Genomic DNA, 27,482 nt, shown 5'->3' on the forward strand with positions numbered 1-27,482 from the left:
CAACTAATTATAAACAGAACCACTATGAGAAGCCATATCCTTTTCCTTAATTCACTTCTTTGTTCGTTTCAAGCATCAAAGTAAGACAAAATAATCAAAAAGGTTTTTTTTTTAAGTTTGAAAATCATGTTAAAAGAGAAAACCCATCAAAGTTAAAGGTCAACTTAAATAACATTGTCAAAATGGCAAAATTATAAAGATGGTTGCCAGGTATTAGGAATGGTGGGGGGAGAAGGGAGGGAGTGGAATCTTTGTGATGATGGAATAGACCTGCAAAGCTACACATGCAATAAAATGTCACAGAGCTATTCACACACTATACTAATGTCCCAAGTCTGGATTCTGATGTTGCACTGGAGTTCTATACCACACCTCCTCGGGGTAGGTGAGTGAGTGAAAGGTACATGGGAACACTCTGTAGCACCTTGCAACTTCCTATGAATCTAAAAAATTACAAGTTGTTTAAAGTCAAAAGAAGAGGTTAATTGAGTGATGTATTACAGATAGACTAGGGGTAAGAAAGAAAACCAGACATGAGAAAAGTTGAATAAATAACAAATAGATTCCCTCAAAATACACTGCAGACAGCTGAATAAGTAGCTGAAGAAAGAACGCCACAGTTAGTAAGCTACGAGATTCAATGAATCAATAACTCAAGTCACACGTTCCTTTTTTTCTCTGTATTTCCTAGGGATCTCTGGAGTGGGATCAATCCTTTCTGTGACATCCTTAGCTGTGACGCACACTACCAAAAAACAAGCCAAAGAAAGTCACCATCCTCACAAGCAAGAAGGAAGAATTTCTCTGTGCCCCTAATGTAAGTAATATACATATTTCAAAACAGCTGAGTTTAATCCCCATTATTCTACGAACCTTTGCTTGGAATATGAAAAAACAGTCCCAGAAGCCAAATTACAACAATAATGGTAAGCCACTGTGTTTATTCCTTGAGTTAAAGAAAACAGAAAGAAAGCCATTGTATATGAAATCTAATACAAAAGAAACCAATGTAACAAAGCAGTATCCATGGCAACTACAACTTAATATTTCAGTCCTCTTCAGCTGCAGTGGATTAAATAAAATGACAAGATGTTCCCTTTGAAACGTAACCCGTTACCATGGGAACGTTTTAGTCTACGAAGTAAACAGGGAATGGACAGAACGGAGCCGGGGAGCCGGGAGCCTGCAGGTGAATATCAGAGAGGGAGCAGCACCTATGCAAAGAAGATGAGGCGGCAGCTGGCCAGACGAGGAAGCTTCTGGAGAAGAGCGAGCCGGCTGGAGACAGGGGCCGCCCGGCAGAACCGCTCCTTCCCCCCCGAGAGCGGGGGCGGTGCGAGTGAGGAAGGCACGGGTCCGTGAACGCTCGCTTAAGACCCCCAAGTATCTTTATGTGATCACGGTGACTGCTTACGACAAGAACCTGCATCTACAGGGAAGGAAGAGGGACAAGGACAGGCGGTCCTGGGGAGAAGACACAAGCTGGTGGGACAGAGGCCTTGCACAGGCAGCCGGCGTGGCTACTTCCCATCACAGTCCACGCCCAGGACGTAATGGCAGGGTGGCCTCTGGCCCATTCCCCAAAGGCTGGGACCAGTAACTCTTGAGTCAGACCCTGCCCCTGTGGCTGCTGCCACGGATGAATGAAATCACATGCAATCTCCCTTTACCTGTCCTTCAGGTCGCAAGGCTCGATGGCAGATCATTCTTATCTTTTCCATAGGGTGGCAAGTCGAGCAGGAAGACGGACAGAAATCAACAGAAGGAAGAATCTAGAAACTCTGTTTACTAGCTCATTCAGAAAGTGACCACAGAAATTAACAGACTGGGGGTCCAGAATGAAATACACCAAATTTCAGGAAAAGCAAAAGGCAAGTTACCAGAATCACTTCTTTTTACAAGGGTGGTGGGCAGGAGTGAAAGTCAGACTGATAACAAGGAAGCCCAGAATGGCAGGCTGGGATTCTCAGATTTCTCCAGCATGGACAGGTATTTTTCTACAACAGTCTTTTCAAGAAGTCTGAAATTTCCTTGAAGTCTGACACAGCTTCTTAAAATTCCATGTAAATTTTGTATTCTACTCCATAACATATTCCCATTCATTTTAAGGTAGAAAAAAAACTTCCCTAAATCTGAGTAAAATCACTGTGCTCTTCTGCCTATCCTCAGGACGTCCCATGATTTGGGCACCCCGCCGCCGCCGGGAGCGAGAACTTGTTATACACACCCGAGCCTACATGCTCAGTTGCCTGGGGGAGAGCACAGACTTCAGAATCAAAGGAACCTGGATTAAAACGTCAGTACCAAGGTTCTGTCAGCTCTAAGTGTGATCTTGAGGACTCAATTCAATCTCTCTGAGCCCATCTATGAAATCAAGTTCATAATGGCTACTTTGCAAGACGGCTATAAAAATAAAAGATGATCTACGGAAAGAAAGGCACAGTGCCTGTCACGCAGCAGTCATCACTATTATCAGCTCTAAGCACTGGCAGGGGCGAGAACAGGAAGTAATTCCTCTGTTACGAGTTCCCAAAACACCACCTACCTCTCCCCTTCAGCCTCTTGTCACAGGCATGATTTTATATTTAATTTGTGTAATTATTTCTCTCCATGGCTATCCTGACCGAAAGCACCCGGTGGGCAGGAACCAAGCCTGATGTTAGCTCACCACTACTTCCCAGAGCCCCCTGGCACTCACTAAAGATATTTTAAATCAATAAATGACTCTAATATTTTAACTCATCTACCATTTTGCCATACATAACAACTAAGTGCTTTATTGAAAAGTCAAGTCACCTGTGACAGAAGGCTCCCCGCCCCCACCCACCCCCAAAGCAAATTCATCTGAAACAGGCTTGATAAACTGCCCAGAAGGAACAAAACTCAGGATTCATTCAGAGTAAAAGAAAAAGATAATCAGTCAACATTTGGAAGAGTTAACATTCCAAATTCATACACAAATGCAAAGGTCAGGACAGGAACTCATTAAAATTTAGAATCATAATATTCTAAATTTTCTCTGAAGGAAGGTTCCTTAGAGGCCATCTGATCCCAGCCTTCTAGCTTAATAGAAGAAACCAAGGCCGAGGAGATAAAGGTGCTCTTTCAAGGGGTCACAGTGAGTTAAATTATAAAGGATCTCAAGCCTCTCTCCTTTCAGTCGAGTCCCCCTAAATGTAATTCAGAGTCCAGAACCAAGAATTCAGGCACTGGCTAAGGAATAAGAAAAATTTCCAGGCTGACAATAGGAGTCGGTAAATATGGCCTCTATACAGTAATATGCAGCATCAGAAAAAAACCGGTAAAAAAATTTTTTTAAATAATACATGGGAAAGGATCTACTTTCAAAGCACTACAATGACCTCGTCCCACTGCCTCAAGTTCTTCTTTGCCTGACCTCCCCCACCCCCATTATGTAGTAACATGCAGAACATCTGCCCACGGCACACAACTCCATCCCACCTCAGGCTCCTCATGGGTTTTACTGTCATCACCTGCTGCAAAGAAGAAAACAGTTGTAAGGACCATACCCAACGCACACGCGCGCGCGCGCACACACACACACACACACACACACAACAGTTTAGGAAACAAATTTATTTTAAAAATCCCACCTCAGTTTATAAAGCAGCAGTATTCACAGGTTAAGCCAATTTCCCAACCAAAAATGTTGCTGGCTTTCCATACATGGATATCAAACTTTATAATACACAGGAATGGAGTGTCCCCAGAAAAACAGGGGCTTTGAATCAAGCAAGTATGTCTATGATGCACATCTAAATCTCTTTGTTCCCACTGGGAAGTCTCTGGGAAATGCTATTTTTAAAAAAAGGACCATCACAACAGGATAGAAAGCCCAGAGATAAACCCACCTATGGGTTTATTAGCACCTATAGGACGATTAGCACCTATGGTCAACTGATCTGTGACAAAGGAGGCAAGGATACACAACAGAGAAAAGACAGTCTCTTCAATAAGTGGTGCTGGGAAAGCTGGACAGCTACACGTAAAAGAATGAAATTAGAACACTCCCTAACACCATACACAAAAACAAACTCAAAATGGATTAAAGACCTAAATGTAAGGCCAGACACTATCAAACTCTTAAGAGGAAAACATAGGCAGAACACCCTATGACATAAATCACAGCAAGATCCTTTTTGACCCACCTCCTAGAGAAATGGAAATAAAACCAAAAATAAACAAGTGGGACCTAATGAAACTTAAAAGCTTTTGCACAGCAAAGGAAACCACAAACAAGATGAAAAGACAACCCTCAGAATGGGAGAAAATATTTGCAAACGAAGCAACTGACAAAGGATTAACCTCCCAAATTTACAAGCAGCTCATGCAGCTCAATATCAAAAAAAACAAACAACCCAATCCAAAAATGGGCAGAAGACCTAAATAGACATTTCTCCAAAGAAGATATACAGATTGCCAACAAATACATGAAAGGATGCTCAACATCACTAATCATTAGAGAAATGCAAATCAAAACTATAATGAGGTATCACCTCACACCAGTCAGAATGGCCAGCATCAAACAGTCTACAAACAATAAATGCTGGAGAGGGTGTGGAGAAAAGGGAACACTCTTGCAGTGTTGGTGGGAATGTGAATTGATACAGCCACTATGGAGAACAGTATGGAGGGTTCCTTAAGAAACTAAAAATAGAACTACCATATGACCCAGCAATCCCACTACGGGGCATATACCCAGAGAAAACCATAATTCAAAAAGACACACGCACCTCAATGTTCACTGCAGCACTGTTTACAACAGCCAGGTCATGGAAGCAACCTAAATGCCCATCGACAGACGAATGGATAAAGAAGATGTGGCACATATATACAATGGAATATTACTCAGCCATAAAAAGGAACGACATTGGGTCATCTGTAGAGACATGGATGGATCTAGAGACTGTCATACAGAGTGAAGTAAGTCAGAAAGAGAAAAACAAATATCGTATATTAACGCATACATGTGGAACCTAGAAAAATGGTACAGATGAACCAGTTTGCAGGGCAGAAACTGAGACACAGATGTAGAGAACAAACGTATGGACACCAAGGGGGGAAGTGGCGGGGGGTGTGGTGGTGGTGTCATGAACTGGGTGATTGGGATTGACATGTATACACTGATGTGTATAAAACTGATGACTAATAAGAACCTGCTGTATAAATAAGTAAATAAAATTAAATTTTTTTTAAAAAGGGCCATCACCTTATTCCTATTCACTGTAGTGGTGTGAATATGGGGAGGGGGCAGGAAGTGGGGGGGGGGGAGGCAGCAACGGTGGCGGCAGCTGTGGTAGCAACACAAGCATTAACAGACACACACTCATCCCACCGTATTAGAGAGACTGGCAAGAAAAGAACAACATCTAAGGCTGCATACACCAAATGTTACACGATACGGAAGTAAAGCTTTTTTAAAAACTTTAAGAACTGTAAAGAAAAATATAAACACCCAAAAAGCATAAGAAGAATGCTGGCCAAACATATTGGCCACTAACTTAATGACCGTAATTCCTAACACAGTTCCTAAGACTGTCTTAGATGAACAGGTTGACCAAAAAATACAGATGTTGTTAAGATAACTACACCTACCTAAGACTGTAGACTTGGACTTTGAATTCATAACAGTAATACACTGATAAGCTATGTGCCAGGCACTTTCATATCGTTCGCTTTCAATCTTTCTAACAACTGTGAGAAATATTCACCCCCATATGACCCATGAGAAAACAGAGGTTCAGAGAAAGGAAGGAACTTATCCAACGTCACAGCTTGTCCAATGTCACTTATTAAGCAGAATTTGAACCATATCATCTAGCTCCAAATCTAGTTTTCTCTCTTACCACAGATGCCACTCATTTAATTCAACATATTTATGCCAGAGGCCCATTGGTCAGACACTCTCCTGGGAACTGAGGACATGGTCTGTGCTCCAGAAGCTTAAAGTGCAATAAGGAAGACAATCAATCAAATAGTCACAAATAAATGCACAGTTCAAAGAACTCTGATAGAAGGTCTAATTATCCCAACTAAATTAAAATGAACTGTTTCAGCTTAGATCCAAAGTATCACAGCGCATACATATAAGAGACTAGATTCGTTTTCTTTCAGATTTGCTTTAAAGAAATGTTCAACAACCTGTCACCTACCCTGTCAGAAACTCCTCAATACAGATGACTGTCAGCTTGGGAGGAGATGCACAAATGCACAAATAATTTCAAATCTCCCTTTACCCCGTATTTTCTATTTTCTCTCTCGTTTTGTCAGACAGTTGTTTCACAGCTTTAGAATGAACGTCTTTCTGGTGGAAGGACGACTTAGTTCAGTAATGACCAAAAAATAAAACAAAAAGCGAAAAACGAATTCAGAAGGAAAAAGGATCAGGACCAATGAACAACCGAAGAATCACAGACATGGTGAATATCAGGCTGTTAGGTGTATCAGTGTGTTTCAATTAATTCTTAAGCTAGCACACCAGACAAGAGTCTAGGAAGTGGTCAAAAGCAGGGGTACGTTATGAGCGGATTCCCAGACTCTGCAAAATTTCTGTTGACAGAGGAACACTTTAAATGTAAGGATCAACCTCAGATTCTGATTCAAGATGCTGATGTAATGACAAGAAAAGCTAATAACAGGATAATATTTGGGGGAGCTTTTACTTTTACATTCTTTTGGAAACACACACTGTCTCTCTTCACCAGCATTTCCTGATACTCTGAAGCCCAGCAGGAGGGGAACAAGAAGCCACAATGAAGCTAATCATCCTCTTTCCAATGTCCACGCCACCCGGGCCCTAGACAACATCCCCAAACAAGGGAACAACTTCCTGTACACTGCGCCTTCACCTCTACCGCCACCAGACAAGCCTGGAAGCCCCAGAGCGGAAGGCGGCTGGTCAGCGAATAACCTTCCAAAAATATTTTCCTAAAACGGGAAAATGTAGTACAAATGCATGGCACGTAAGATAGAGCTCTAGTGACTCACTTGAGCGGATCTGAAACATAGGAACTCGGCTCTTAACAACAAAGGGTCCCCACAGATCCCGGTGGCAACGACCAGTCCTCGCCGTCGAATCAGGTGGCTGCACGCGAGCTCCACAGACCACCAGCCAGCCGAGCGGGCGGACCCGGCCAGAGCTGATTCAGCTACCGGTATAGCCTCCTGTTCACATCTCATTTGCCAAATGTAAAAAAAGTTTAAGGAGAATTAAAGATTCTACAACAGAAAGGCAGTTCCACAACTGTTTTCCTAACAAGTATTCCCGACTCAAACGGTGGGCTTCTGAAACGAGGCAGAAACTTGAGTCCTGCAGGGCTCCCAGCACGGGCTGTGGTGTCCAGCTCCTCCAGTCTAGAGAAGGGGTGACTTCACACTCCCAGGAGAGGAGTAGAAGGAAGAGTAAAGGTGCTTCTAAGTGAAGTGAAAGATGGCAAGTTCCAGAAGCAATGCTACGTGGCATGGGGAAAAGTAAAAGTGGTTATCTGCCCCAAACTCCCAAAGGCAATGTTCAAATAAATGTGATCAAAAGGGGAGGACAGCCCTCACAGAAATGGAAAAGAGAATTAAAAATCGTAGGTAATAAGTGTAATAACCCTAAATTATCCCCGTATAATTCACCTCCTTAATCACAATCCCCAAATCAAACCTGCCAGAAGCCAGATTACACTTCAGTAACATTTTCGGTGGCTATAATGCATCATTAGCCTTCCTAAACTTTCCGCCAAAATCAGGGGCCTCCTCGGACAGGAGTTAACCATGCACAGCTCCAGATTCACATACAACGAAGGGCTCACATGAAGAACTTCTCCCTCTATCATCAGCGTGCAGTAAATTTCTTCCCTATCCTCTGAGAGTTTCTCATTTGCACATTCTTCTATATCGTATGCTTCCTTTCATCCTCACAAAGACACAAAATTTAAGCGTCACTTCAAAATTTTTTCCAACTTCTATCAGAAGAAAAAAGGGGAGAGGAAACAAAAAGGGACAATTAATATAATTCAAAAACTTCACTTAATATCTACTTGGGGAAGAATTCAACTTGTCCTAAATCTGCGTATTATGATTGGCTCCCTAAGTTAACTATGGTGAGAGCCATCTGTCTGAGCCCAGTCTGCAAACAGGACACACAAAAAGCATTAACTGCCCCTCACAGAAAAGACTGGTGTCCGGTCCCATTAAGCAGTGGGCACAAAACCTGGCCTTGTAGACGCCTCCACCTTCTCAGGCATCAACTCCTCCTGTCACTCCTCTCCTACAGAACTCGCAAGTCACACAACAAAATACACATACACAACAAATGGCACCTTTTGCTAAAACAAACAGAACGAACAAAGAAACCTGAAACCTCAACTTCTAACACAAATGTCACGGCAGACAATTTTTTTTTTTAATTGCCAAGAAATTTTCCATAAGCTCCAAAAGACAGGATGGACTTGGAAGCAATAGAAAATGATGTGACATAACCTTTCATTTCTTAAAAAATCCATTTTAAGGTGATATTGTTGCAACCATAATCCATAACTGTTCCCTGCATAGGTCAAAACGTATGCACTATTTCAGGCTTCGGAAAAAGATCACAAGAATTATAATTTGCTCTGGCAAACAGGCTCTCAATCAAAACAAGTTCCACCCACCTTCAAAGCAACCAATAGCTGCCCACCTACCACCCTTCCTAAATCGTCCAAACAGAGCCGCTCGGGGGCCCAGGCGTCCCGACCAGCCCCACGCAGCCCGGCAGCCTACAGGTTTGCTCTGCAGGTGCCTGAAGGCAAACAGGCTCGGCACCCGGCACCCAGAAAGACTCGGGTTGAAACTGCACCCGGAGAGGAAGAGGTGAGGGAAAGGGGAAGAGGACAGGGACCAGAGGGACCACGACGCTCTGCGTTTGCTTAATGCAGCTCTGAGTAGACCCCGTTCCGTTCTCAGCTCTGATCTCACGCTTTGCACCACCACCTACACGGCCAGCCAGGGCTGAAATTCAAGGCTCGCAGGAACATGCACTATGAATGATAAAATGATTCATGAACATCCTCAGAAGTGAGAGAGCGCAGCAAAACCATCACACTCTTTCAGTGAGGCCGGAGGAAGACAGCCTACCTGCAGGGGCTGAATGCATGGTCCATGCCTAACAGAGGCCCTGGTGAGTGTAGCTGCGCCCTGCGCCTCCGCTTACTGTGCAAACTCTGCCCTTTCTACTCTAGCAACTCAAAATGGAGGCACATGCGGTCTGAGAGACCTCGCAGAGCTCGCACTGAGCTTGTGCTGTGACCTAAGCCTTCACGCAGGACGCAGAAACTCCCCCTCACACTGACAGGACTGAGCATGTGCTGTGACCCTCCCTCATCCATACACTGTCTCTCAACGCAATCAATCTCAACCCTGCTGTTTCCGTAAATAAAGCCCAGCCAACAGACTGAGGCAGCTTCTCCCCGCAGACCAAGCTAGTGTGCAGGGAAGTGGGGCCGCAGAAAGGGGATCCCAGACGGCCAACACCAGGGAACTCGCAGGCCGAGCCACTGAGAGGCTGCAGACAAACGCCCTGCTCTGTGAAGACAACAGCAAGTTCTGTTTTGTCTTTTTAAAAAATAAATAAATAAATTATGGTTTTAAACAGAGAGATCATCAAGAAGGAACGGAATGAAAAACCCCAGATATGAATGACTATACACAAGATTAGCAAACAGAAATACTGCAGTCTAATTTAAAAACATAGCAGTAGCTACCTAAGGGAAGCAACCCCGCAAATTTCTTTTTGAAAACTTTAAACACTTGGGAAAAGGTCACACGAACAATCCTGGCAAAGTTATGGAGTACTGGGTACCACTGCAGCCACAAACACAGTGCGGATGGTATAGCAAGCAGAGTTATCTAAAGAATACTGGATTTTATGCAAAGAGCTTAATCTCCCTTAGATAAGAAGTTCTAAAATTGCTTAAATAATAAATAAAAACATCTCCTAAAGAGATACTAACCCAATCAGAGGTGTATAGCATAAGGAATGTACTCCTAACAATAAAAAGGGCATGAAAGTTCAAACCAAGAGCCCAAAGAACACCCTGCCAACAAATACCCAAGCACCTAAAAAAAAAAATCTCAGTTTAGGCCTCTTGATTCAGAACTCTAGGCAATTCTCTGTAACATTGCCCATGAAGCTAAATTCATTTAAAAATTTAATCGGAAGCAATTTCTAAAGCCACATTAGCAAGACCACACCACCCTAGTCATACTGAGCACTACAAACTATTCATACTGCCCAAGCACCAGCCAAGACATTTGCTGTTAAAATCCTTCAAACCACATTTTATGCTCTCTCCCCCAACCTCCACCTCCAACAACAGGCAAGCTGGTCTGTCAGCCATATAAGAAATCCTAGTTCTGGATGTATATGTGGGCTGAGTTTCCATTTGCAAACCAAGAAATAATTCTGTATAGTTATAATTTAAAAAGAAAAGAAAGACCATGAAACTCCCCCAAATTTACAAAGGACAAGAGAGGGTAGGAAAGAGCAGCGCCAATTCTGTTTCCCACAAATGTAACGGAATGAGAAGAAATTAAAACCTGCTTAAAAGGATACTCAGCGTCCTCAAGATTCCTCAAGAAAACGCAGGACCCATTCCACTTTCTTGGAGCCCGTTTATGCTTTCAGATAAACTAAATTGAGACTATGATTAAAGAAAAAACTCTCATCATGCTAAAAAACGTAATTTACACAAGAAATGCCAAATACACTTAAACAAGTTTCACCTTTGACCCAGCACATGAAGCAAGCATCCACAGGTTGGAATATCGTCTTCCCGGCTGGTACGTAGGACAACATGTCCCCAGAAGTGTGTGACTAGAAACAGCCCAGAGAAAAAGACTTTCTAAAAACAAGAGCAACCGAACTAGAACCTAGCAGCAAATAGCATGAATATGACCACCAAACTGTTTCCTTCAAAAGTGCATTAAAAAAAAAAAAAAAAAAAAAAAAAAAAAAAAACCACCAGAAGCGAGAAGACGAAGGGAGCATCATTGTTTGGACAGCGTTGGAATGAGACGCATACGTGTGCCGCCGCTGTGGCTCTAAGGCCTACCACCTTCAGAAGTCCACCTGTGGCAAATGTGGCTCCCCTGCCACGCGAAAGAGAAAGTGTAGCGGGAGTGCTAAAGCTGAAAGACGAAATAGCACCGGGACCGGTCGAATGAGGCACCTAAAAACTGTATACCGCAGATTCAGGCATGGATTCCGTGAAGGAACAACACCTAAACCCAAGAGGGCAGCTGTTGCGACATCCAGCTCCTCTTAAGGATTTCAACCATGAGTCACGCAATAAGTGTTCTGGTTTAAAAAAACAAAACAAAACAAAACAAAACAAAACCACCAAGCCCTTTCACACGTAAATAGCTTACTTGGAGAACTCAGCATAAAATAATAATTTAATAAATTCATCTTTACTCTGAAAAACCACAGTAACTGTTCCATGGAGCACAGCATAACACCGGTTACTGGGATAGCAAGTCAGCAAATGGGGACTCTAAGCTCAGTCCCACAACATGCCCCAAGTGACACTAAGGGCAAGTGACCAACAGCCTACAGCCTGTTCCCTGTGCTACTGGATCCCAGCTGTGACCCGGCCTACTGCAACACGCTCTTCATTGTCGCTCCTGACGCTGTCTCCTCACAGCCGTCCTTTACATACCACTTGGACAGACAGCCCTTCTCCCGGGACCCCTCAGCGGCAGCACACCCCAGAGCTCACTGCCAAGACCTCTTCTCTCCCACGTGGAGAACGCGTCCTCTCTACCGCAACTCCAACCAGATCCTCTCTGAGACGCCTCTTTCCTAGCAGCGGCTTGGAAACCTCAGACAACTTTGTTCTCCTCCTGCTGCCCCTCAGCTCGTCACACCCTTCTCTGGGGTGCCTCAACTCTCGTAAGAGATGGTGGGCTCTTTAGGGTCAAGGAGAGTATCAAAATCACCTTTATTGGAACCCCCCAACTCTCTTGTTTTGTACTTCCAAAAAAAAAAATCTGATGCACCAAGAAGAGCATAATATCACTTACACATAATTTATACATAAAAGAATTACATAAGCTAAATCTAATCATGAGGAAACATCAAACAAACCAAATTGAATAATATTTGAAAATATACTCTTCAAAAATGTCAATATCATGGGGAAAAAAAACAAAAAAAAAGGTTAGGAAACATATTATGAAAACAAAGAGAGGCGAAGGATATGAAAGCGATACAACAACTAAACACCAATGCATGATCATAGCGGGGGGGGGGGGGGGATTACTATGAAGGTCAATATTAGAAAAACTGGCAAAACATGAGGGTGGACTGTATCAGACTACATGGTATTACATCGGTGTTAACTCTCCTGATTTTGATAACCATACTATGGTTATGTAAGAGAATGTCCTTGTTCTTGGACATTTAAATATTTAGGAGAAAAGAAGCTTGATATCTGCAATTCATTCCTAAATGGTTCAGGAAAGGAAAATACTATAGAGAGGATAATTGAGCAAAGATGGCAAACACAGAAAATAATGGGCAAAAACAGAGATAATAAAGCAAATCTGTAATAAGGTTTAAAAGAGAATAATACTACATAAACTAAAATCAATGCAAATAAAATAGTAAAGCAAATATGGCAAAATGCTAACAATTGGTGAAATGGGTGAAAGATACACGAGAGTTCTATGTACTAACCTTATAACTCTTTCCTAAGTTATGTACATGAAATTCCAAACTAAAAATTTTTCAATATATAAAACAAAAAATATTTATACTAGCCTTCAATCATCAATCTTCATGGAATCTGGAGACTAGACACACCAGTGGCAATGAGTGACCTGCCTGCCCACCTGCTTCCATAGTGCTCTAATCCCCAAACTGAATCCACTTAAGACCCAGCTAGCTCTAAATTCAATCCAACCTCAGAATATGCGATCAGCCCTCCTCCTCATCAGAGAAAATCAAGGAGCCCTAAAACCTGAAAATTAAGTGAGCCAGTGTGCCACTTTTAACCATACATTTCAATTCTAGAAACGGGCTCTGTTTCCCCTGACCAATCCCTGTCTTGAGCTGAGGACACCTTGGAACTTTACTCAGTACTTACAGGCCTCCAAGACCCAGGACTTATTTTTCCCACTGGTTGTCTTGAACACTAGATGTTTCCTTACTGAACAACCTGCCTGGACCTCATTCCTGCCCACCATATTGCCCTAACTTGTCATCTGGCTGCCGGCAGGGATATGCATGCAACTTGCACGTGGGTTGCCCGAGTGCTTCCTTCTGAGGCCTACTGCTAGGTCTCCCCCGAAGTCCGGTGATCCCGGTATATCTACATTGCCTCTGGATTCTAGACCTCCCTCTCTCCTCCAGTTAATCCCTAGTGAACAACAAGTGAAGGATTAAAACTTCTAAATACATTAAAGGGGAGCTGAGCAGGTGAAATGCATATATTATACTAATAGATTCTTTCTAAAATTATAAAGGTTTATTATATAAAAACCGACTGAATAATCACTCTGCCATTATAATACTTAATGTTTAGTGAGCAGAAAATTTATGTTTATCAAAGGTAAAGTAATAGCTGCAACATGGAAATTTCCTGGATTTAATTTTGAAGTGTTTTCTACTCTCCAGAAATAGAAAAATGTTTTATTTACTAACAAGAAGTTATAACAGGGCTTCCCCAGTGGCACAGTGGTTAGGAATCCATCTGCCAATGCAGGGGACACAGGTTCGAGCCCTGGTCCGGGGAGGATCCCACATGCCACGGAGCAACTAAGCCCATGCACCACAACTACTGAGCCTGTGCTCTACCGCCCGTGTGCCACAACTCCTGAGCCTGCGCTCTAGAGCCCACGAGCCACAACTACTGAAGCATGCGTGCCTAGAGCCCGTGCTCCGCAACAAGAGAAGCCACTGCAATAAGAAGCCCGCGCACCGCAATGAAGGGTAGCCCCCGCGCAGCAATGAAGACCCAACGCAGCCAAAAATAAATAAATAAAATAAATAATTTTTTAAAAAAGTTATAAAGCAAAAGTAGCAATAAAAAGTTAACATTCAGGAAACTCTAGAGAAAAACACTCACTGGAAAAAAGACATTCTATTTGACTTTTAATTAGTACTAACTTCCCTTCGAGTGAAAAGGTTTCAGAAACAGCTTGTTTAAATTTTATTTTGAAATTGTCCCTGGTGTGTGCAAATGGAACTGAGCTTTATCTTTATATTGATCTTATATCCAGCAAGCATGCTGACTTATCTTACCAGTTCTAGCCATTTGTTCACATATTTTCTCAGATTTTCTACGGTAAAAATTATTGTACCATCTTTAATAAAGGTTCATTTCTTCATTCCCGATCCTCATATATTTTCATGTCTTAATGGTCATGGGAATCTTTCTATTGTCTCTGATTTTAGAGAGAGTATTTCCAACACTCTGCCTTTAAGTACGGTGTTTGCTGCAGGTGTTCAGTAAGTATTCTGTCAGAATAAGGAAGATGCACTCTACAGTTAAATTGCTAAGAAGCCCCCACCCCGCAAGTACTGAATGGGTGTTGAATTTTATCAAGTGCTTTTTCTACATCAAGATGACTGTATATACTTTCTTCTTCAATATGTAAAAAAATGGTAAAATATGTTAACAGATAAATTACTGTTAAACCATTCATGTACTCTATAAACCCAACTTGAACAAGTATATTTTTAATGCTTTGCCAGATTCCATTTCCCAATATTTTATTAAAACATTTTACATGCATGTTCGTAAGTAAAACTGACCTATAAATCTTACTTTTCAATCTGGTTTTGGAATAAAGGTTTTACTTGCCTCATAAAATAACTTGGGGAACCTATACCTTCTTTCTCTGTTTTCTAGAACAGTGGTAGAATTCACCTGTAAAGTGTGAGTCTGGTTTTTTTCTTTTTGTTCTAATGAGAAGAAAAGGAAATGTCCTGTACAAATTATGAAAACTGCCTTTAAAGGGAGAAGGCATGTTTTTTTACCCACTTCCTCTTTCTTCCAGCCTTCAAACTGGATGTTACGGCTACCATTCCATCACCTCCTTGAGCACAAGGTCACGGCTGAAGTTAAGGGTACAGAGGTGGCCCCTGGTATCTGCAGAGCCCAATACCAGCCTAGGATTGCTTCCTTTGAAACTCTGCTTATATGAGACAGAAATGAAAGTTCTATTTTGTTCAAGCCTATTATATCGTCTCTTTCTGATAGTTCTAGCACTGAAGTTCTTAAATGTGTATCTTACCATTTATTTTATCTGATTCAAGTTGAAGACACATAGTTTCCTCCAACATTTTGTAGTTTTTGACAGCGAGCTCAGCATTCAAAGATATTTTATCTGTATATACCCTACAGGTTCTTGAATGAGGGTGCGTCCTTCCTCCAAAATTGTACATGTTTCTGTCAGGTGTCCAGGGCAGCTCACTGGCACGAGACCACTTTTTAGATTATCTTCTCATCCTGGAGCTCTTGTATTTTTCTTTCTTTATATATAATAATTTATTTGTTTGTTTGTTTGCTTGTTTTTGACTGCATCGGGTCTTCGATGCTGCGCGCGGGCTTTCTCTAGTTGTGGCGAGCGGGGGCTACTCTTCGTTGCGGCGCTCAGGCTTCTCACTGCGGTGGCTTCTCCTGTTGCGGAGCACGGTCTCTAGGCACATGGGCTTCAGTAGTTGTGGCGCGCAGGCTCTAGAGCGCAGGCTCAGTAGTTGTGGTGCATGCGCTTAGTTGCTCCGCGGCATGTGGGATCTTCCCGGACCAGGGCTCGAACCTGTGTTCCCTGCATTGGCGGGCGGATTCTTAACCACTGCGCCACCGGGGAAGTCCCTCTCGTATTTTTCGAGAGTGCAAATTCAAGCCCCAATTGTCTTGGGGGCAAGGCCCAAAGTTATGAGTTATAAGGGGAGCGGGGAGCTCTCCTTCTATTCCTCCTCTTCTTTTTTTGGTCTGGAGTCCCAAACCCAGACAGGTATCCCTGTCATCTTCTTCTAGTTCCAGATATGTTACCTAGTTCACCCTTCCACCAAAAGAATAGGCCTTCGATGATTCTAACTTTACACAGGCTCTCAGCTCCAACTCCCTAAACCCTTGAGATCAGGACCCCATCTCCTGTACCTGGTGGGTGTTAAAACCAAAGACGCCGTGTGAAGAAGACGAGCAAATGGCCCGACCCCTCTCACCGCAGGCTGCTGAACTTTTCAGTTTCTCTTAATTCTTGCGAGTTCAGCTCTGCATTTAAAAGATTTGTTGTATTTTATTCAGTATATGTTTACTGGCAAATGGTTTTTGGAATGATCAAATCTGGGTTTTGGTCCTATTTTACTAAAGTTCTTTCACCTTCAGTCAGCTGTGTTTCCAAATATACACATACTCTCATCTCAACTGTCTCCAATACTTGCCATCACAGGTCAGTGTTCTGAGAGTGCAAATGTGATGACCGAGGAAAAGTGAACAAGAAAATGTTCGTATCCAGCTCTAGCTTCTCGCCCCCAAAAGCTATACAAAGACAATGAGCTGTGAGGAGTAGAAAAGTTGACTTGACTAAAACAGAAGTGAATTTTGAAATGTCTCAAATCCAAGTTAACTGAAATAAGGGAGATCTAGACTGTCACTTTACAGCTGAAGTATAAATATCTACGTTGAAAAAAGATGGTCACGATGTTATTTGACCGTGTTATTTAAATAATGGAAAACCCATAGATGTTCAATAATATGAGAACAGATAAATTATGGGACATCCATATGATGGTGTATACAGGGTGCTCATTACAAATGTTTGTAAAACGTTTAATGACATGGTGCTATGTTCAAGACAGAAGAAGATGAACGAATAGAGGAATGCGTGATTATCTGTACATTATGTATAAACAATATTTTAATTATAATCTTAAAACATACACATATACCTATACAGCTGCACAAGGATGTATATTCAAGGAAAAACACAAATATAGGTTATAGAACAATTATAACAGTTTGCTTCTTTAATTTTTGAATTTGTCAAGTTATTTTCTGGTAAGCACGTGTCTTTTTCTTCATTAGAAAGACTAAAAGTTATCTTCTAACACAGCCAGAAGAAAATATGTTGTATATGAATCAATCTACGATGAAATCATAGAAGTTAAGAGCACAGGGTTTTCAGTCAAACAGGGTTGGGATTTCCTGTTTACTAACCTTAGGCAGCTATTTAATATAACATCGATTTTCCTTTTCCTCATTTATAAAATAAAGATAATACCACCAACCTCAATGAGCTTTTACGGGAATTAAAAAATTAAACAATCTAGGACAGAGTAAGCACTCACTTCATGGTAGTAGTAGCTGTTATCGCATACGTCTTGAGCAGATGATGTCACAAACTTGATTCCTTGAGGTGGGCACTAAGAAACATCAACAGATAAACCTACTAAAAATACAGCTTAAGATGTCAAAATCCATCCATGTGTGGGAGAGGGCAGAGTCTGGGATCGGAAATTGGAAGTAAAGATATTAAGGACAATGAGATGAGGTTTTCTACTGTTAAAGGTGAGAATTACAAATAAGGGAAAAGGGAAAAAAACTTGCAGGAACCTTGTATTATTGGATTAGAGTTGGAAAATTTGCTATGAACGCATGGATACACATACACACAGATATGGAAGTAGATGTAAAAGTGTGCATTACCTCCCTTCCCCTCAGCCCCCAAGCTCTGTTCACGCAGAAGGCCTGAGAACAGTGACACAAAGTAATGAGCACACCGAGCACCAGATCTGGGTTCCTAAGTATGATTCTCCAAAATTTGGCACAATCTGACCTCAAAATGGTAGTAACAGATTACAAACAACTGGATAAAATTGGCAGCCATTAGTCCACCCTGCCATAAATACATGAATAATTCGAAGTTTGATGAGGAAGAAGGCATCTACAGGGTCTCAAAGCAACCGCCTACAGAATGGTCATTAAGGGACGTGTGGACACGGGTGGGGGTGGGGCGATGAACTGGGAGACTGGGAGTGGCGTTATGTGCACGACCAGGTGTAAAACGGATAGCTGGTGGGAACCTGCCGTATAGCACAGGGAGCTCAGCTCAGTGCTCTGTGGTGACCCAGATGGGGGTCCAAGAGGGAGGGGATTCATGTATATATATATATAGCTGATTCACTCTGTTGTACAGCAGAGACTAACACAGCATTGTAAAGCAACTATAACTCGATTTTTTTAAAAAATTATAAAAGGAAAATGAGAAATTGTACAATTGCAAAGCCTGGCAGACACCACCTTTTTCAACGTATCACAGTGAACATTACCAGCAGTGGGACAAACTAGAATTGTGTAGCACCTAACGGGATGCAGGAAAAAGAACACATGACTTTTGTACTGTCCCTGTCAAAGATATACGATAGAAACGCAACGATAAGGAAACTTCGTAAATGCAAACTGCGGGACAGTCTACAAAATAATTAGCCTATGTAATCTTCCAAAGTACCAACGTCATGAAGTGAAGGAAAGACTGAGAAACTTTTCCAGATTGAAGAAGACTAAACACACATATGACAACCAAATAACATAATGCTGAACTGGATTCCTTTTGCTATAGCCTTTTGTTATAAAACTTGAGTGGGGTCTGAGAAGTCCAGGGCAATAATATTTACTTGGTAATTTCCTGATTTTGAAGGCTATATTGTGATTATGCAAGAAAAATGCCCTTGTTCACAGGAAATACACAAAGTCTTAGAGGGTGATATAGCCTCATGGTGACAACTTATTTTCAAATGGTTCAGTTAAGCAAAGATCTTCTAGGGTACTTGCAACTGTTCTGTATGGTCAAGACTGTTTCAAAACAAAGTAAAGAAAGATGTATCATACAAGTAAAACACTCAGCACAGCGCCAGGTGCACAGTGCCCACTAACTATAGCTATTATTAGTAACATTATTGCCACTGTCATGGGGGAGATTATATATATAAATTCTTGCAAGTGCCTCGGTTTATGATTACTTCTACATATAAGGATAATAATACTTAAGCCTCAATATTGCTTTTAGAAAAAAAAAACCTGCTTCCTGGAAGAAGAAAAGCGGAGAGGGCACAGCTGAATGCAGGTGACCAGGGACATTCTCTCCTGGGTAAGATAGAAGATCAGATCTGAGCCCTCAACTTGTTTTCCACCTGATTAACAAGAGAAGGCTCATGTTCAAGAAGCAAAGAACCAAGAATATAATCAGATTTTTCATGCTGCAGACCAAGCCTCTGATGAGACCACTGACGCTTATATAAAACTAGTACTAGAGAGCGGGATTGCCCCGTGACCACCTTTACACAAAATACTACATTTTATTTATTTTATTTTTTTGGCCACGTTGGGTCTTCATTGTGGCACGCAGGCTTTCTCTAGTTGCGGCGAGCGGGAGCTACTCTTCATTGCAGTGTACGGGTTTCTCATTGCAGTGGCTTCTCTTGTTGTGGAGCACGGGCTCTAGGCGCACGGGCTTCAGTAGTTGTGGCTTGCGGGCTCAGTAGTTGTGGCCCACGGGCTTAGCTTCTCCACAGCATGTGGGATCTTCCTGGACCAGGGCTCGAGCCCGTGTCCCCTGCCTTGGCAGGCGAATTCTTAACCACTGCGCCCATTAGGGACCCAAGGAACTCTTATTTAGCAAGGGGAAACAAAGGGACTGGTTCCTGGGAAAATTCACTCTTAATAATTTAAAAATAAAGGCACCTCCTCTCAAGTAGCCACTCTGCAAACTTGTTCTTACTGGGACTCCGTGCACTATTACGTCCTTCCCCTCCTAACTCACTGGACTGAGGCAGAAAGGTAAGGAGAACTTTTCTAAGAAATGAAAGGTACAGACTCAGAAAAGGTCAAAGCACACTAAAAAAGGCACTGGCTAATAGGCCGAACCTGCGGAGGTGGAGGGATGGGAAGATGAGGGAAAGGACAACCAAAAACTCAATAAACCCTCCACGCTACAAAGAGGACAGGCTTGTTTGCTATAAAAAGCCCAAACCTCTTTCTCAATAAAACTTTTTTTTTCAATTTTGGTTCTCAAATTTTCAATAAAATATTCTGACTGTAGAAATGTATTATTTCCCATCAACACTACTCACGTATTTATTTTAATCGTTGAGTCAGTTTCATCATGGTCAATGAAGAAATTTACATTTTCAGCAACTGTATATAGTCAAAGAATTTTATAATTAATATTCCAAGCAGAGGCAAGAATCCCCAGTGCTCAGACTTCCACATGTCAGCAAAATCAACCAGATGGTTAATGATCTACCTGGTAGAATCAAGACATCTTGGGAAGTAGTTCATGTTTTGCTTTTGGATTTAACATTTTACAGAGTTTAAAAAAAAAAAAAAAAAAAAAAGATACTTCTCAATCTCTTCTTCAAAAGAAAATTTATAATTATTTTTGCAATTCCCGAAAAGCAACAAAAAAGCATGACAGTTTACAAAAGCTACGCTGTTTTTGTTTTCCCCATTTGTATTAAAGAGGAAAACAAAGTCCAGGAAGTACAACCTTTACCCATGGACACAAAGATGAAGTGGGAGCACAGAATCAGAACCCAGGCTGCCTGGGTCCAAAAGGGGAGATCTTGCCACACCGTTGGTCTTAACAAAAGGATCAAGCAGTCAGATTAAATGGCCATGAGGTACTAGACAAATAAAAAAGCAACAAGGAGAATAAAAGGATGGATGTAACCGGTCTCTATGCCCAGCTCTTTTTATAAGCTAGAACCAACCTACTTTATTTATTTATTGTTTTGAACCAACCTACTTTAGTTCAACCAAGGATGCTGGTGTTTTGGTCAAACTCATGGATAAGGACTACCGGCTTTATGTACTAAGACCTCTGAGCTGAAATTTATTGACTTATTTAAAGTTTCTCTCTAGATTTTGGATCACACCCTTCAAAGAAAATGAGAACATGATGACATTATGTTCAGAGTATGCTGACTGCAGAAGTAAATTTGGAGTGAATCTTATTTATTGAGCAGCAGTGAACACTCCCTGAGTGCAGAAACATCAAAACAAATTCCAAAAGCAAAGCCCTTTACTACCAAAGGTTCAAGCCCTCTCTCACCTGCCAGCCCCTGTAGCCTGAATTCTACCTGAAGCTAGAAACATCTGCCCCCACATTTTTTGCCCAAGTTTTGTTCCTTAAATGTCATGGGTAGCAGGAACACAGCGTCACAACCCCGAAGCTAAGATCCTTAGGACCAGAAGATTTTCAGAATTCAGAAATTTTTGGATTTAGAAGGTACTACAGGGAATATACCAGGTAATGCCACAGCAGCGTCTGAGCAATAATCCCTATTCTATCACATCGGTACCTCTGTAGTAAAAGCTGTGCAAATCCACACAGAGTGAACTGAATAAAGAATATAGAAAGTCTCACATCAGTTCAGGTCAAGTTTGACCTCAGGGGCAAATGAATTTCAGCGCCCAACTCAGCATAAAAATTTTTTGATCCTCAGAGCTTTCAGATTTCAGAATTGAAAATAAGAGATTATGAACCTGTATTATTGTGGATGCTTTACTTATATTAATGATCAGTACTCTGAGCAGAAAAAAATAATTAATGAAATATAAATTTATACCTAATAACACTGAAGTAACTCTATGCCGACTGCAAGAAATCCACCCTCTCCAAATTTTAAAGGCAATGGACCAAAGAATTCATAAAAGTCTTTTCCCCACTAGCACGCAAGGTAACACCTCCAAAACCGAAAGGTCCTGGACAACCAGGTCCCTGATAAGGCACGATATTCAGAAATATAATAAACAAGTAGGTGTGTGTGTGGGGGGGGGGGGGGAGGGAGGGAGCCAGATATTGGGGTTTTAAAAGGATCTGTGATAAATGTGAGAGGAAAAAAAACCCCAATCATTCAGTGCCAGCTAAGATGCTAAAAAAAATTATGGAAAATTACATAAGTCAACTTTTAACTACTATCAGAAAATTTGCTAAGAGAAATAACTCCATCTTAAACTTCAGTTTTAACTGCTCACTTAGCGTTCACACGTTACTTAAGGGGAGGGGAACAGTCATCCAAGTCTGGAGTCACAGAGTCACCATTCTTTAACTTCCAGTGGTCTTACTGATCCACGCGCCATCTCACAGGGTTATTAGGACGGTCTGACATTCCTCCCCAGCTGCCTCAGGGCACTAAGAGTCAGCACACAGCACCACACAGCCACAGCTACATGCTAGCCTCACTCCTCCAAAATGAGGGAGACCAGCTCATCACACTGCCCCATCCCCCACAGCCCTGCAACAAAGACAGAAACAGAGGTAAGTTCTGCAAGGGCATGCACCCCAAACCTTCGAAGGACTGGGCTGTGCATAAGTCAGGTGGAGAAAACACTAACAGTTTTCTATACTCTGTTAAATCACATACACAGTTTTGATAATTTGGGCAGCTATGGGAAGTGTGCACCAAACCCCGAACTTCAGAGGTAGAAAGTAGTGCTCATGGTGAAGCCAGTGAGCTTGGGCCACACTGGCTGTATCACCGCAAATTTTCACACTCACTTTGTGAGAAGTTTGAGACCTGCCACAAACTTATCACTAATAAGCAGACATTCAAATATCTGTTCACTTCAATTCATCCAACAACCCCCAAGCACTTCCACTATGCCAAGCACAAGCTGGACACGGGGAACAGAGCCGCAGAAATGAACAAATGGGACTAAGGTCAAAGCACTAAACAAGTGCTTCAGGATGCAGATCCTGTAAACACGCGGCTACAGGCATGTCTCTGTGTTGCTTTCTCAGGTAAGATAAATAATAATATATTCCTCTATCGCATGCCTAACCCACAGTTTAAAACAAAACTGATGGGAAGTATCACTCTGAATGACTACCAGTAACATACAATAAAAAATGAGACAAGAACCTGTGTGAGTCTCCAGCTTACACAGATAAGTTACGTATCACTTTAAATGAACATTCAGCAAAAACAGGTGTATAACCAAAACTAGTGAAAAGTAAATCTGCTTGGCTATTATGAACCCAAGAGCTAAACATTTAAAACTCAAAAGCTATTTGGTCAATTCCCTGAAACAATCTAACTTGTGCAATATGACAGCCATCTATCAAATAGTTAAATAAATATGGCATCACTGAAATAACAGACTACTGTGTATCCAGACAGAAATCCAACTCTGAGTGTCCAACACTTCACTTGGGCAACAGGAAGACATGACCAGGCAGTTAATAAATGCATATGTAATATAAACATTTCACAATATAAGATGCTTTTGAAATATTACTATGCTTTTCATTAATATGCTTTTGATTATTACTAATCAACGAACTTTCCATCATGTCCTAGGTGTTTTCAATAAGGTATGGAAGGCTTGACTGAATGGGCATGAGGGTACAATTCATAATAAGTTCAAAACACACACCAACTGAACATCTGTCTTTATCTTGCCCTCTCCAAACCCAAATTGTCTTACTTTTCCTTTTCTTAACAACAACAACAAAAAAGAGCAAACAATAAGCTGCTAAAGACACCAAAGACATTAAGTACAACTTCTCCCAAAGAGGTTTACTACAGGACTTTGTATCTTTTTTTTTTCATCTTATCAGTATATGCCCAGAAGTGTACACAGACACACCCACGCACGTGCGCGGGCACACACACACTCACACACGTGCGCGGGCACACACACACTCACACGTGAGAAAAGCCAAAGTTCTCACGGAGTGGGACCCAGTGACTCACTTACCTCGTCTCAGGGTTGTAGCCTAATATGTAGAAAAATGAATCCACTCGGGCTTTAAACTCTCTAGCAGCAAATATGTCAGAAAAATGGGAGATGTTACACTTCCCTCTGAAAATAAACGAACAAAAAATGTTAGTTATGTCCTCAACGGCTTTGCAAAACATAATACTACTAGAAAAGCAGAGGTGGTGGAAGATATAACTAAATCCATGGTATTCTAAGAACACGTAGAATATGGCCACAAACTCTTTAATTATCTGTTCAGAAGAACGGGAGTTCCCCCCCTGCAAGATAAGAAAATGTCCAATATTATATTTCTTTGTTTCATGACTGCTTTAACCTACAACTTTACAACTTAACTGCTTTTATCTCAGCCTTTTAGTCTTAGAATAAAATTAATTAAACCACAAAGACAAATTGAGGGCAGGATTGTGATGAAAGGATATTAAACTAGAAATGATGGGGAAAAATTTAAACCACAGTTACATTACTTTACAAAAAAAAAAAAAAAAATCCATCTAAAGTCTCTGTAAATCATCAAAGCAAAATGGGCCTTTTCTTCCTGCTACCTTATGAAAAGGAGAATGTGTAACTGTTAAATATTTTTCTTCTCTCTGAGTATGGAAGAAATAAACTGTCTTGGAAATTAAAACCTAGGGAAATTTTAATTTTAAATATATAGATGGGTTCTAATACACAAACACACACTTCCCAAATTTTCAGGTAACATTAACTGACAAAGCTGGAAAACACCTTCCCATGGAAATACTAGAGCAGTAAGGTTTCCAGGTTCATCTACTAACAAAAGTTAAACCACAATATAGCTGAAACTCTACAATACTACACAACTCCTCAAGCAGCGTTTCCACGCACCAAATATAAATGTCATATACATTATACCATGCAGTAGGACCCACCATCCCACTACACACACCTACGTACATACAGGAGTGCTGAGAGAAATTCCAGGGTTCCAAAGAAGGCAGGGAGGTTTTCAGAATTTCAACTCCCTCAGCAGTTACAGGAAGCAACTTTAACATCAACTGGAAGCCAAAGGCTATGATTATAGAGTAGATGGAATTGGAGGATCGAAGGCACATCAGCAGAACCTGCACGATGCTTCCAGGGACGTGACCTCCCACTGCGTGAGCAGGCATTTCATTCCCAGAAGGACTCCGTGAGTTGGCACGTCGACAACACACACATGTGCTAGTCGCCAAGGTGTTAGTGAAAGAAACTGAGGGATAGCAACATGGAGATGGACATTCATTCACTTCCTACCAAATTAAAAAGCAATTAAAAATCCTCCTTTCCCACAGGGCTTAAGTAATCTGTGACCAAAGCCTCAGTACTGGGCAGAAGGTAAGATGAGCTGAGACAATCTCCGTTTTAAAAATTAACAAAAATACTACTGATTTCTTAAAGTTCCTTTGGATACTACTGATTAGAAGATAATGTAGGGTTCTTGAGCACTTAAAATATGGCTGGTATAAGTGAAGAGAAATGAATTTTAAATTTTATTTAATCTCAATTAATGTATATTTAAATAGGTAGCTAGTGGCTACCATATCAAAACAGCACAGATTTATATAACATTCCATCATCATGGCAAGTTCTGTTGGAAGCACTGATTTGTAGGTAACAAGATACAATTAAAGGAAAAAATGGACTAGGTATCAACTCTCCAGGCCCAGGACCTATCCTTCTAGTATTTAACTAGAACTAAAATGAGCTTCTGGAAAAGGATAGGCAGGTAAGACAACTTTTTAGATGAACAATGCACTCGCTCTGCAACTAATCACCCATCTATCGGAAATGATTCATCCCTGAAGCCTAGAAGAAACAGGGAAGTCCCTTTATCAGGTAACCAGAGATAAGTACATCTATTATACCTATCTCGTAAAAATATTAAGAAGATCAAATGAGAAGGCTATGAAACTTTGTATACTGTTCCGTGCTATGCAAAATAAACTATTTCATCATTGTCCATTACTAAAGGAAAGCGATTCTTCCTTTATTATTCTTGGTTATTACTCAAATTTAAGTTTATCCTTAAACTTGAATAATTAATTAGTTAAACATATAGAAACTCCTCTAACCCACAATTCTGAACACAAGCACTGGAAATCAGTTATGTTTAAGACAAGGTTTCCCGGTCTCAGCACTGCTGGCGTTTTAGACAGCGATCCTGTATTCAGCACATCCCTGGCCTCCACCGCATAGCACCACACACATCACTGTGACCATCAGAAACACGGCCAAAATGTTCCCAGGGAAGGACAACACAACTGGTTTAGGGAAAATCCAAAGCAGTAGGAAGAGAAGGCTATCATATAGATAAATGACTATGCAGCTGTAATAAACGGGATTTTATCTATTTGCTTCCCGTTTGATTATATGAAGGGTATTGATCTTTGTATGTTAATTTCATATCCTGCTACTCAACAAAATTTTTTAGCATTTGATAGAGCTTAATCACTGATTCTCTGAGGTCTTCCCGATATGCTAACTTTATTTGCAAATACACAGTTTCACTTTTTCTTTACCCTTTCTAAAGCCTCTAAGTTGCACCTCTAATACAATCAAAATGTGGAAAGTAGTGGAAATAGAGGACACCCTCACCTTGTTCCTGATCTTAGTGGAAATGCCTCCCAGGTGTTCCCATTAAATAGCTTTAGAATAACCGTATCATAATCATCGCTTTGGAGACAGGTTTCTTCCTTAGACTTATTAACATGGTATTAGATGTTAACAGAGTCTTGAATAGTAAACCTACCTTGCATGCCTGGAATAAATCCCAGTTGGCCATAATGTATTTTTTAATAAAATACTAGAATTTCTTAAAGCATTTGATTAATTAGATCTAATGTTTTTCCTCATTAATTTCTGCTTTTATCATTATTATTTCCTTCACTGTGCTTTTGTTGTTGTTCATAACAGCTTTATTCATAGTAGCCTAGATACAAACCAAATGTCCATCAACAAAGAAATGGGTTAACAAAGTATTGTATAATTTACAATGAGATTACTACACAACACGTAGAGAAGAGCTACTGATAAATAGCCCATCATGAAAAATCTCAAAAATTAAATGTTGAGTAAAAGAAGCCAGACACAAAAAAGCTACATACTGTATGATTCCATTTATATGAAGTTCTAGAATAGCAAAAAGGAATTTACGATAGGAGAAATCAGAATGGTGGTTGTTTCCGGGTGGGAAGTTTAGAGAGAACAGGAGCTGAAGGGAACTTTCTGGGATGATGAGAATATCCCATGCCTTGTTTAGTGTCAAACAAATTTGCCAAAATTTATGCAAATGTAAACTTAAAATCTGAATTTTTCTGTATATTTAAAAAAAAAAAAAAGCATCGGGAGAAAATAAAACAACAGTCACTAGCATATAGCTGTGGCTCTTGGGAGTGTCTGTCCCTGCCGGGTAAGGGGCCCGCAGTAGCAAAGCAGAGTGGAAGACAGGGTTGACAGAGGCCGGAAAGCTGACCGTGGTTGGTTCTGAATGGCTGCTATGCATTTTGAAATATTTTTCATATCGCCTCTTGCTGAAGAGTAGTGCTTACATTTTAAAGTAAAAGTGTGTACACGTGTACCATTTTAAGCACTCAATGTTTTTTCTCCAGGGCTCTCTTTTCACCATGCTCTTGCTCAAAACAGTATATTATTTGACAGTGTTTGTGAAATGGAGGCAGAGAGACTGTTAAGAGAAAACTGCCATCA

At 41.1% G+C, this 27,482-nt stretch overlaps 1 protein-coding gene and 1 pseudogene across 6 annotated transcripts in view; one reads left to right on the forward strand and one right to left on the reverse strand.

Annotated features, from left to right (window-relative positions):
- The window catches only part of RERE (arginine-glutamic acid dipeptide repeats), a 419,954-nt gene that overhangs the window by 133,875 nt on the left and 258,597 nt on the right, over positions 1 to 27,482 (reverse strand). For 4 of the 6 annotated variants that reach the window (XM_068538818.1, XM_068538817.1, XM_068538815.1 and 1 more), the window contains one exon: positions 23,754 to 23,858. In XM_068538818.1, the coding sequence (XP_068394919.1) occupies positions 23,754 to 23,858 (105 nt within the window). Of the gene's footprint in view, positions 1 to 9,120; positions 9,217 to 11,702; positions 11,721 to 23,753; positions 23,859 to 27,482 lie in introns of those variants that run through there. The other 2 variants (XM_068538820.1, XM_068538819.1) reach the window with 2 other exon arrangements.
- On the forward strand, positions 9,244 to 11,312 carry LOC137761681 (large ribosomal subunit protein eL37 pseudogene; annotated as a pseudogene).

This window comes from Eschrichtius robustus, chromosome 3, assembly GCF_028021215.1.
Source record: "Eschrichtius robustus isolate mEscRob2 chromosome 3, mEscRob2.pri, whole genome shotgun sequence".
Classification (NCBI taxonomy): Eukaryota; Metazoa; Chordata; class Mammalia; order Artiodactyla; family Eschrichtiidae; genus Eschrichtius; species Eschrichtius robustus.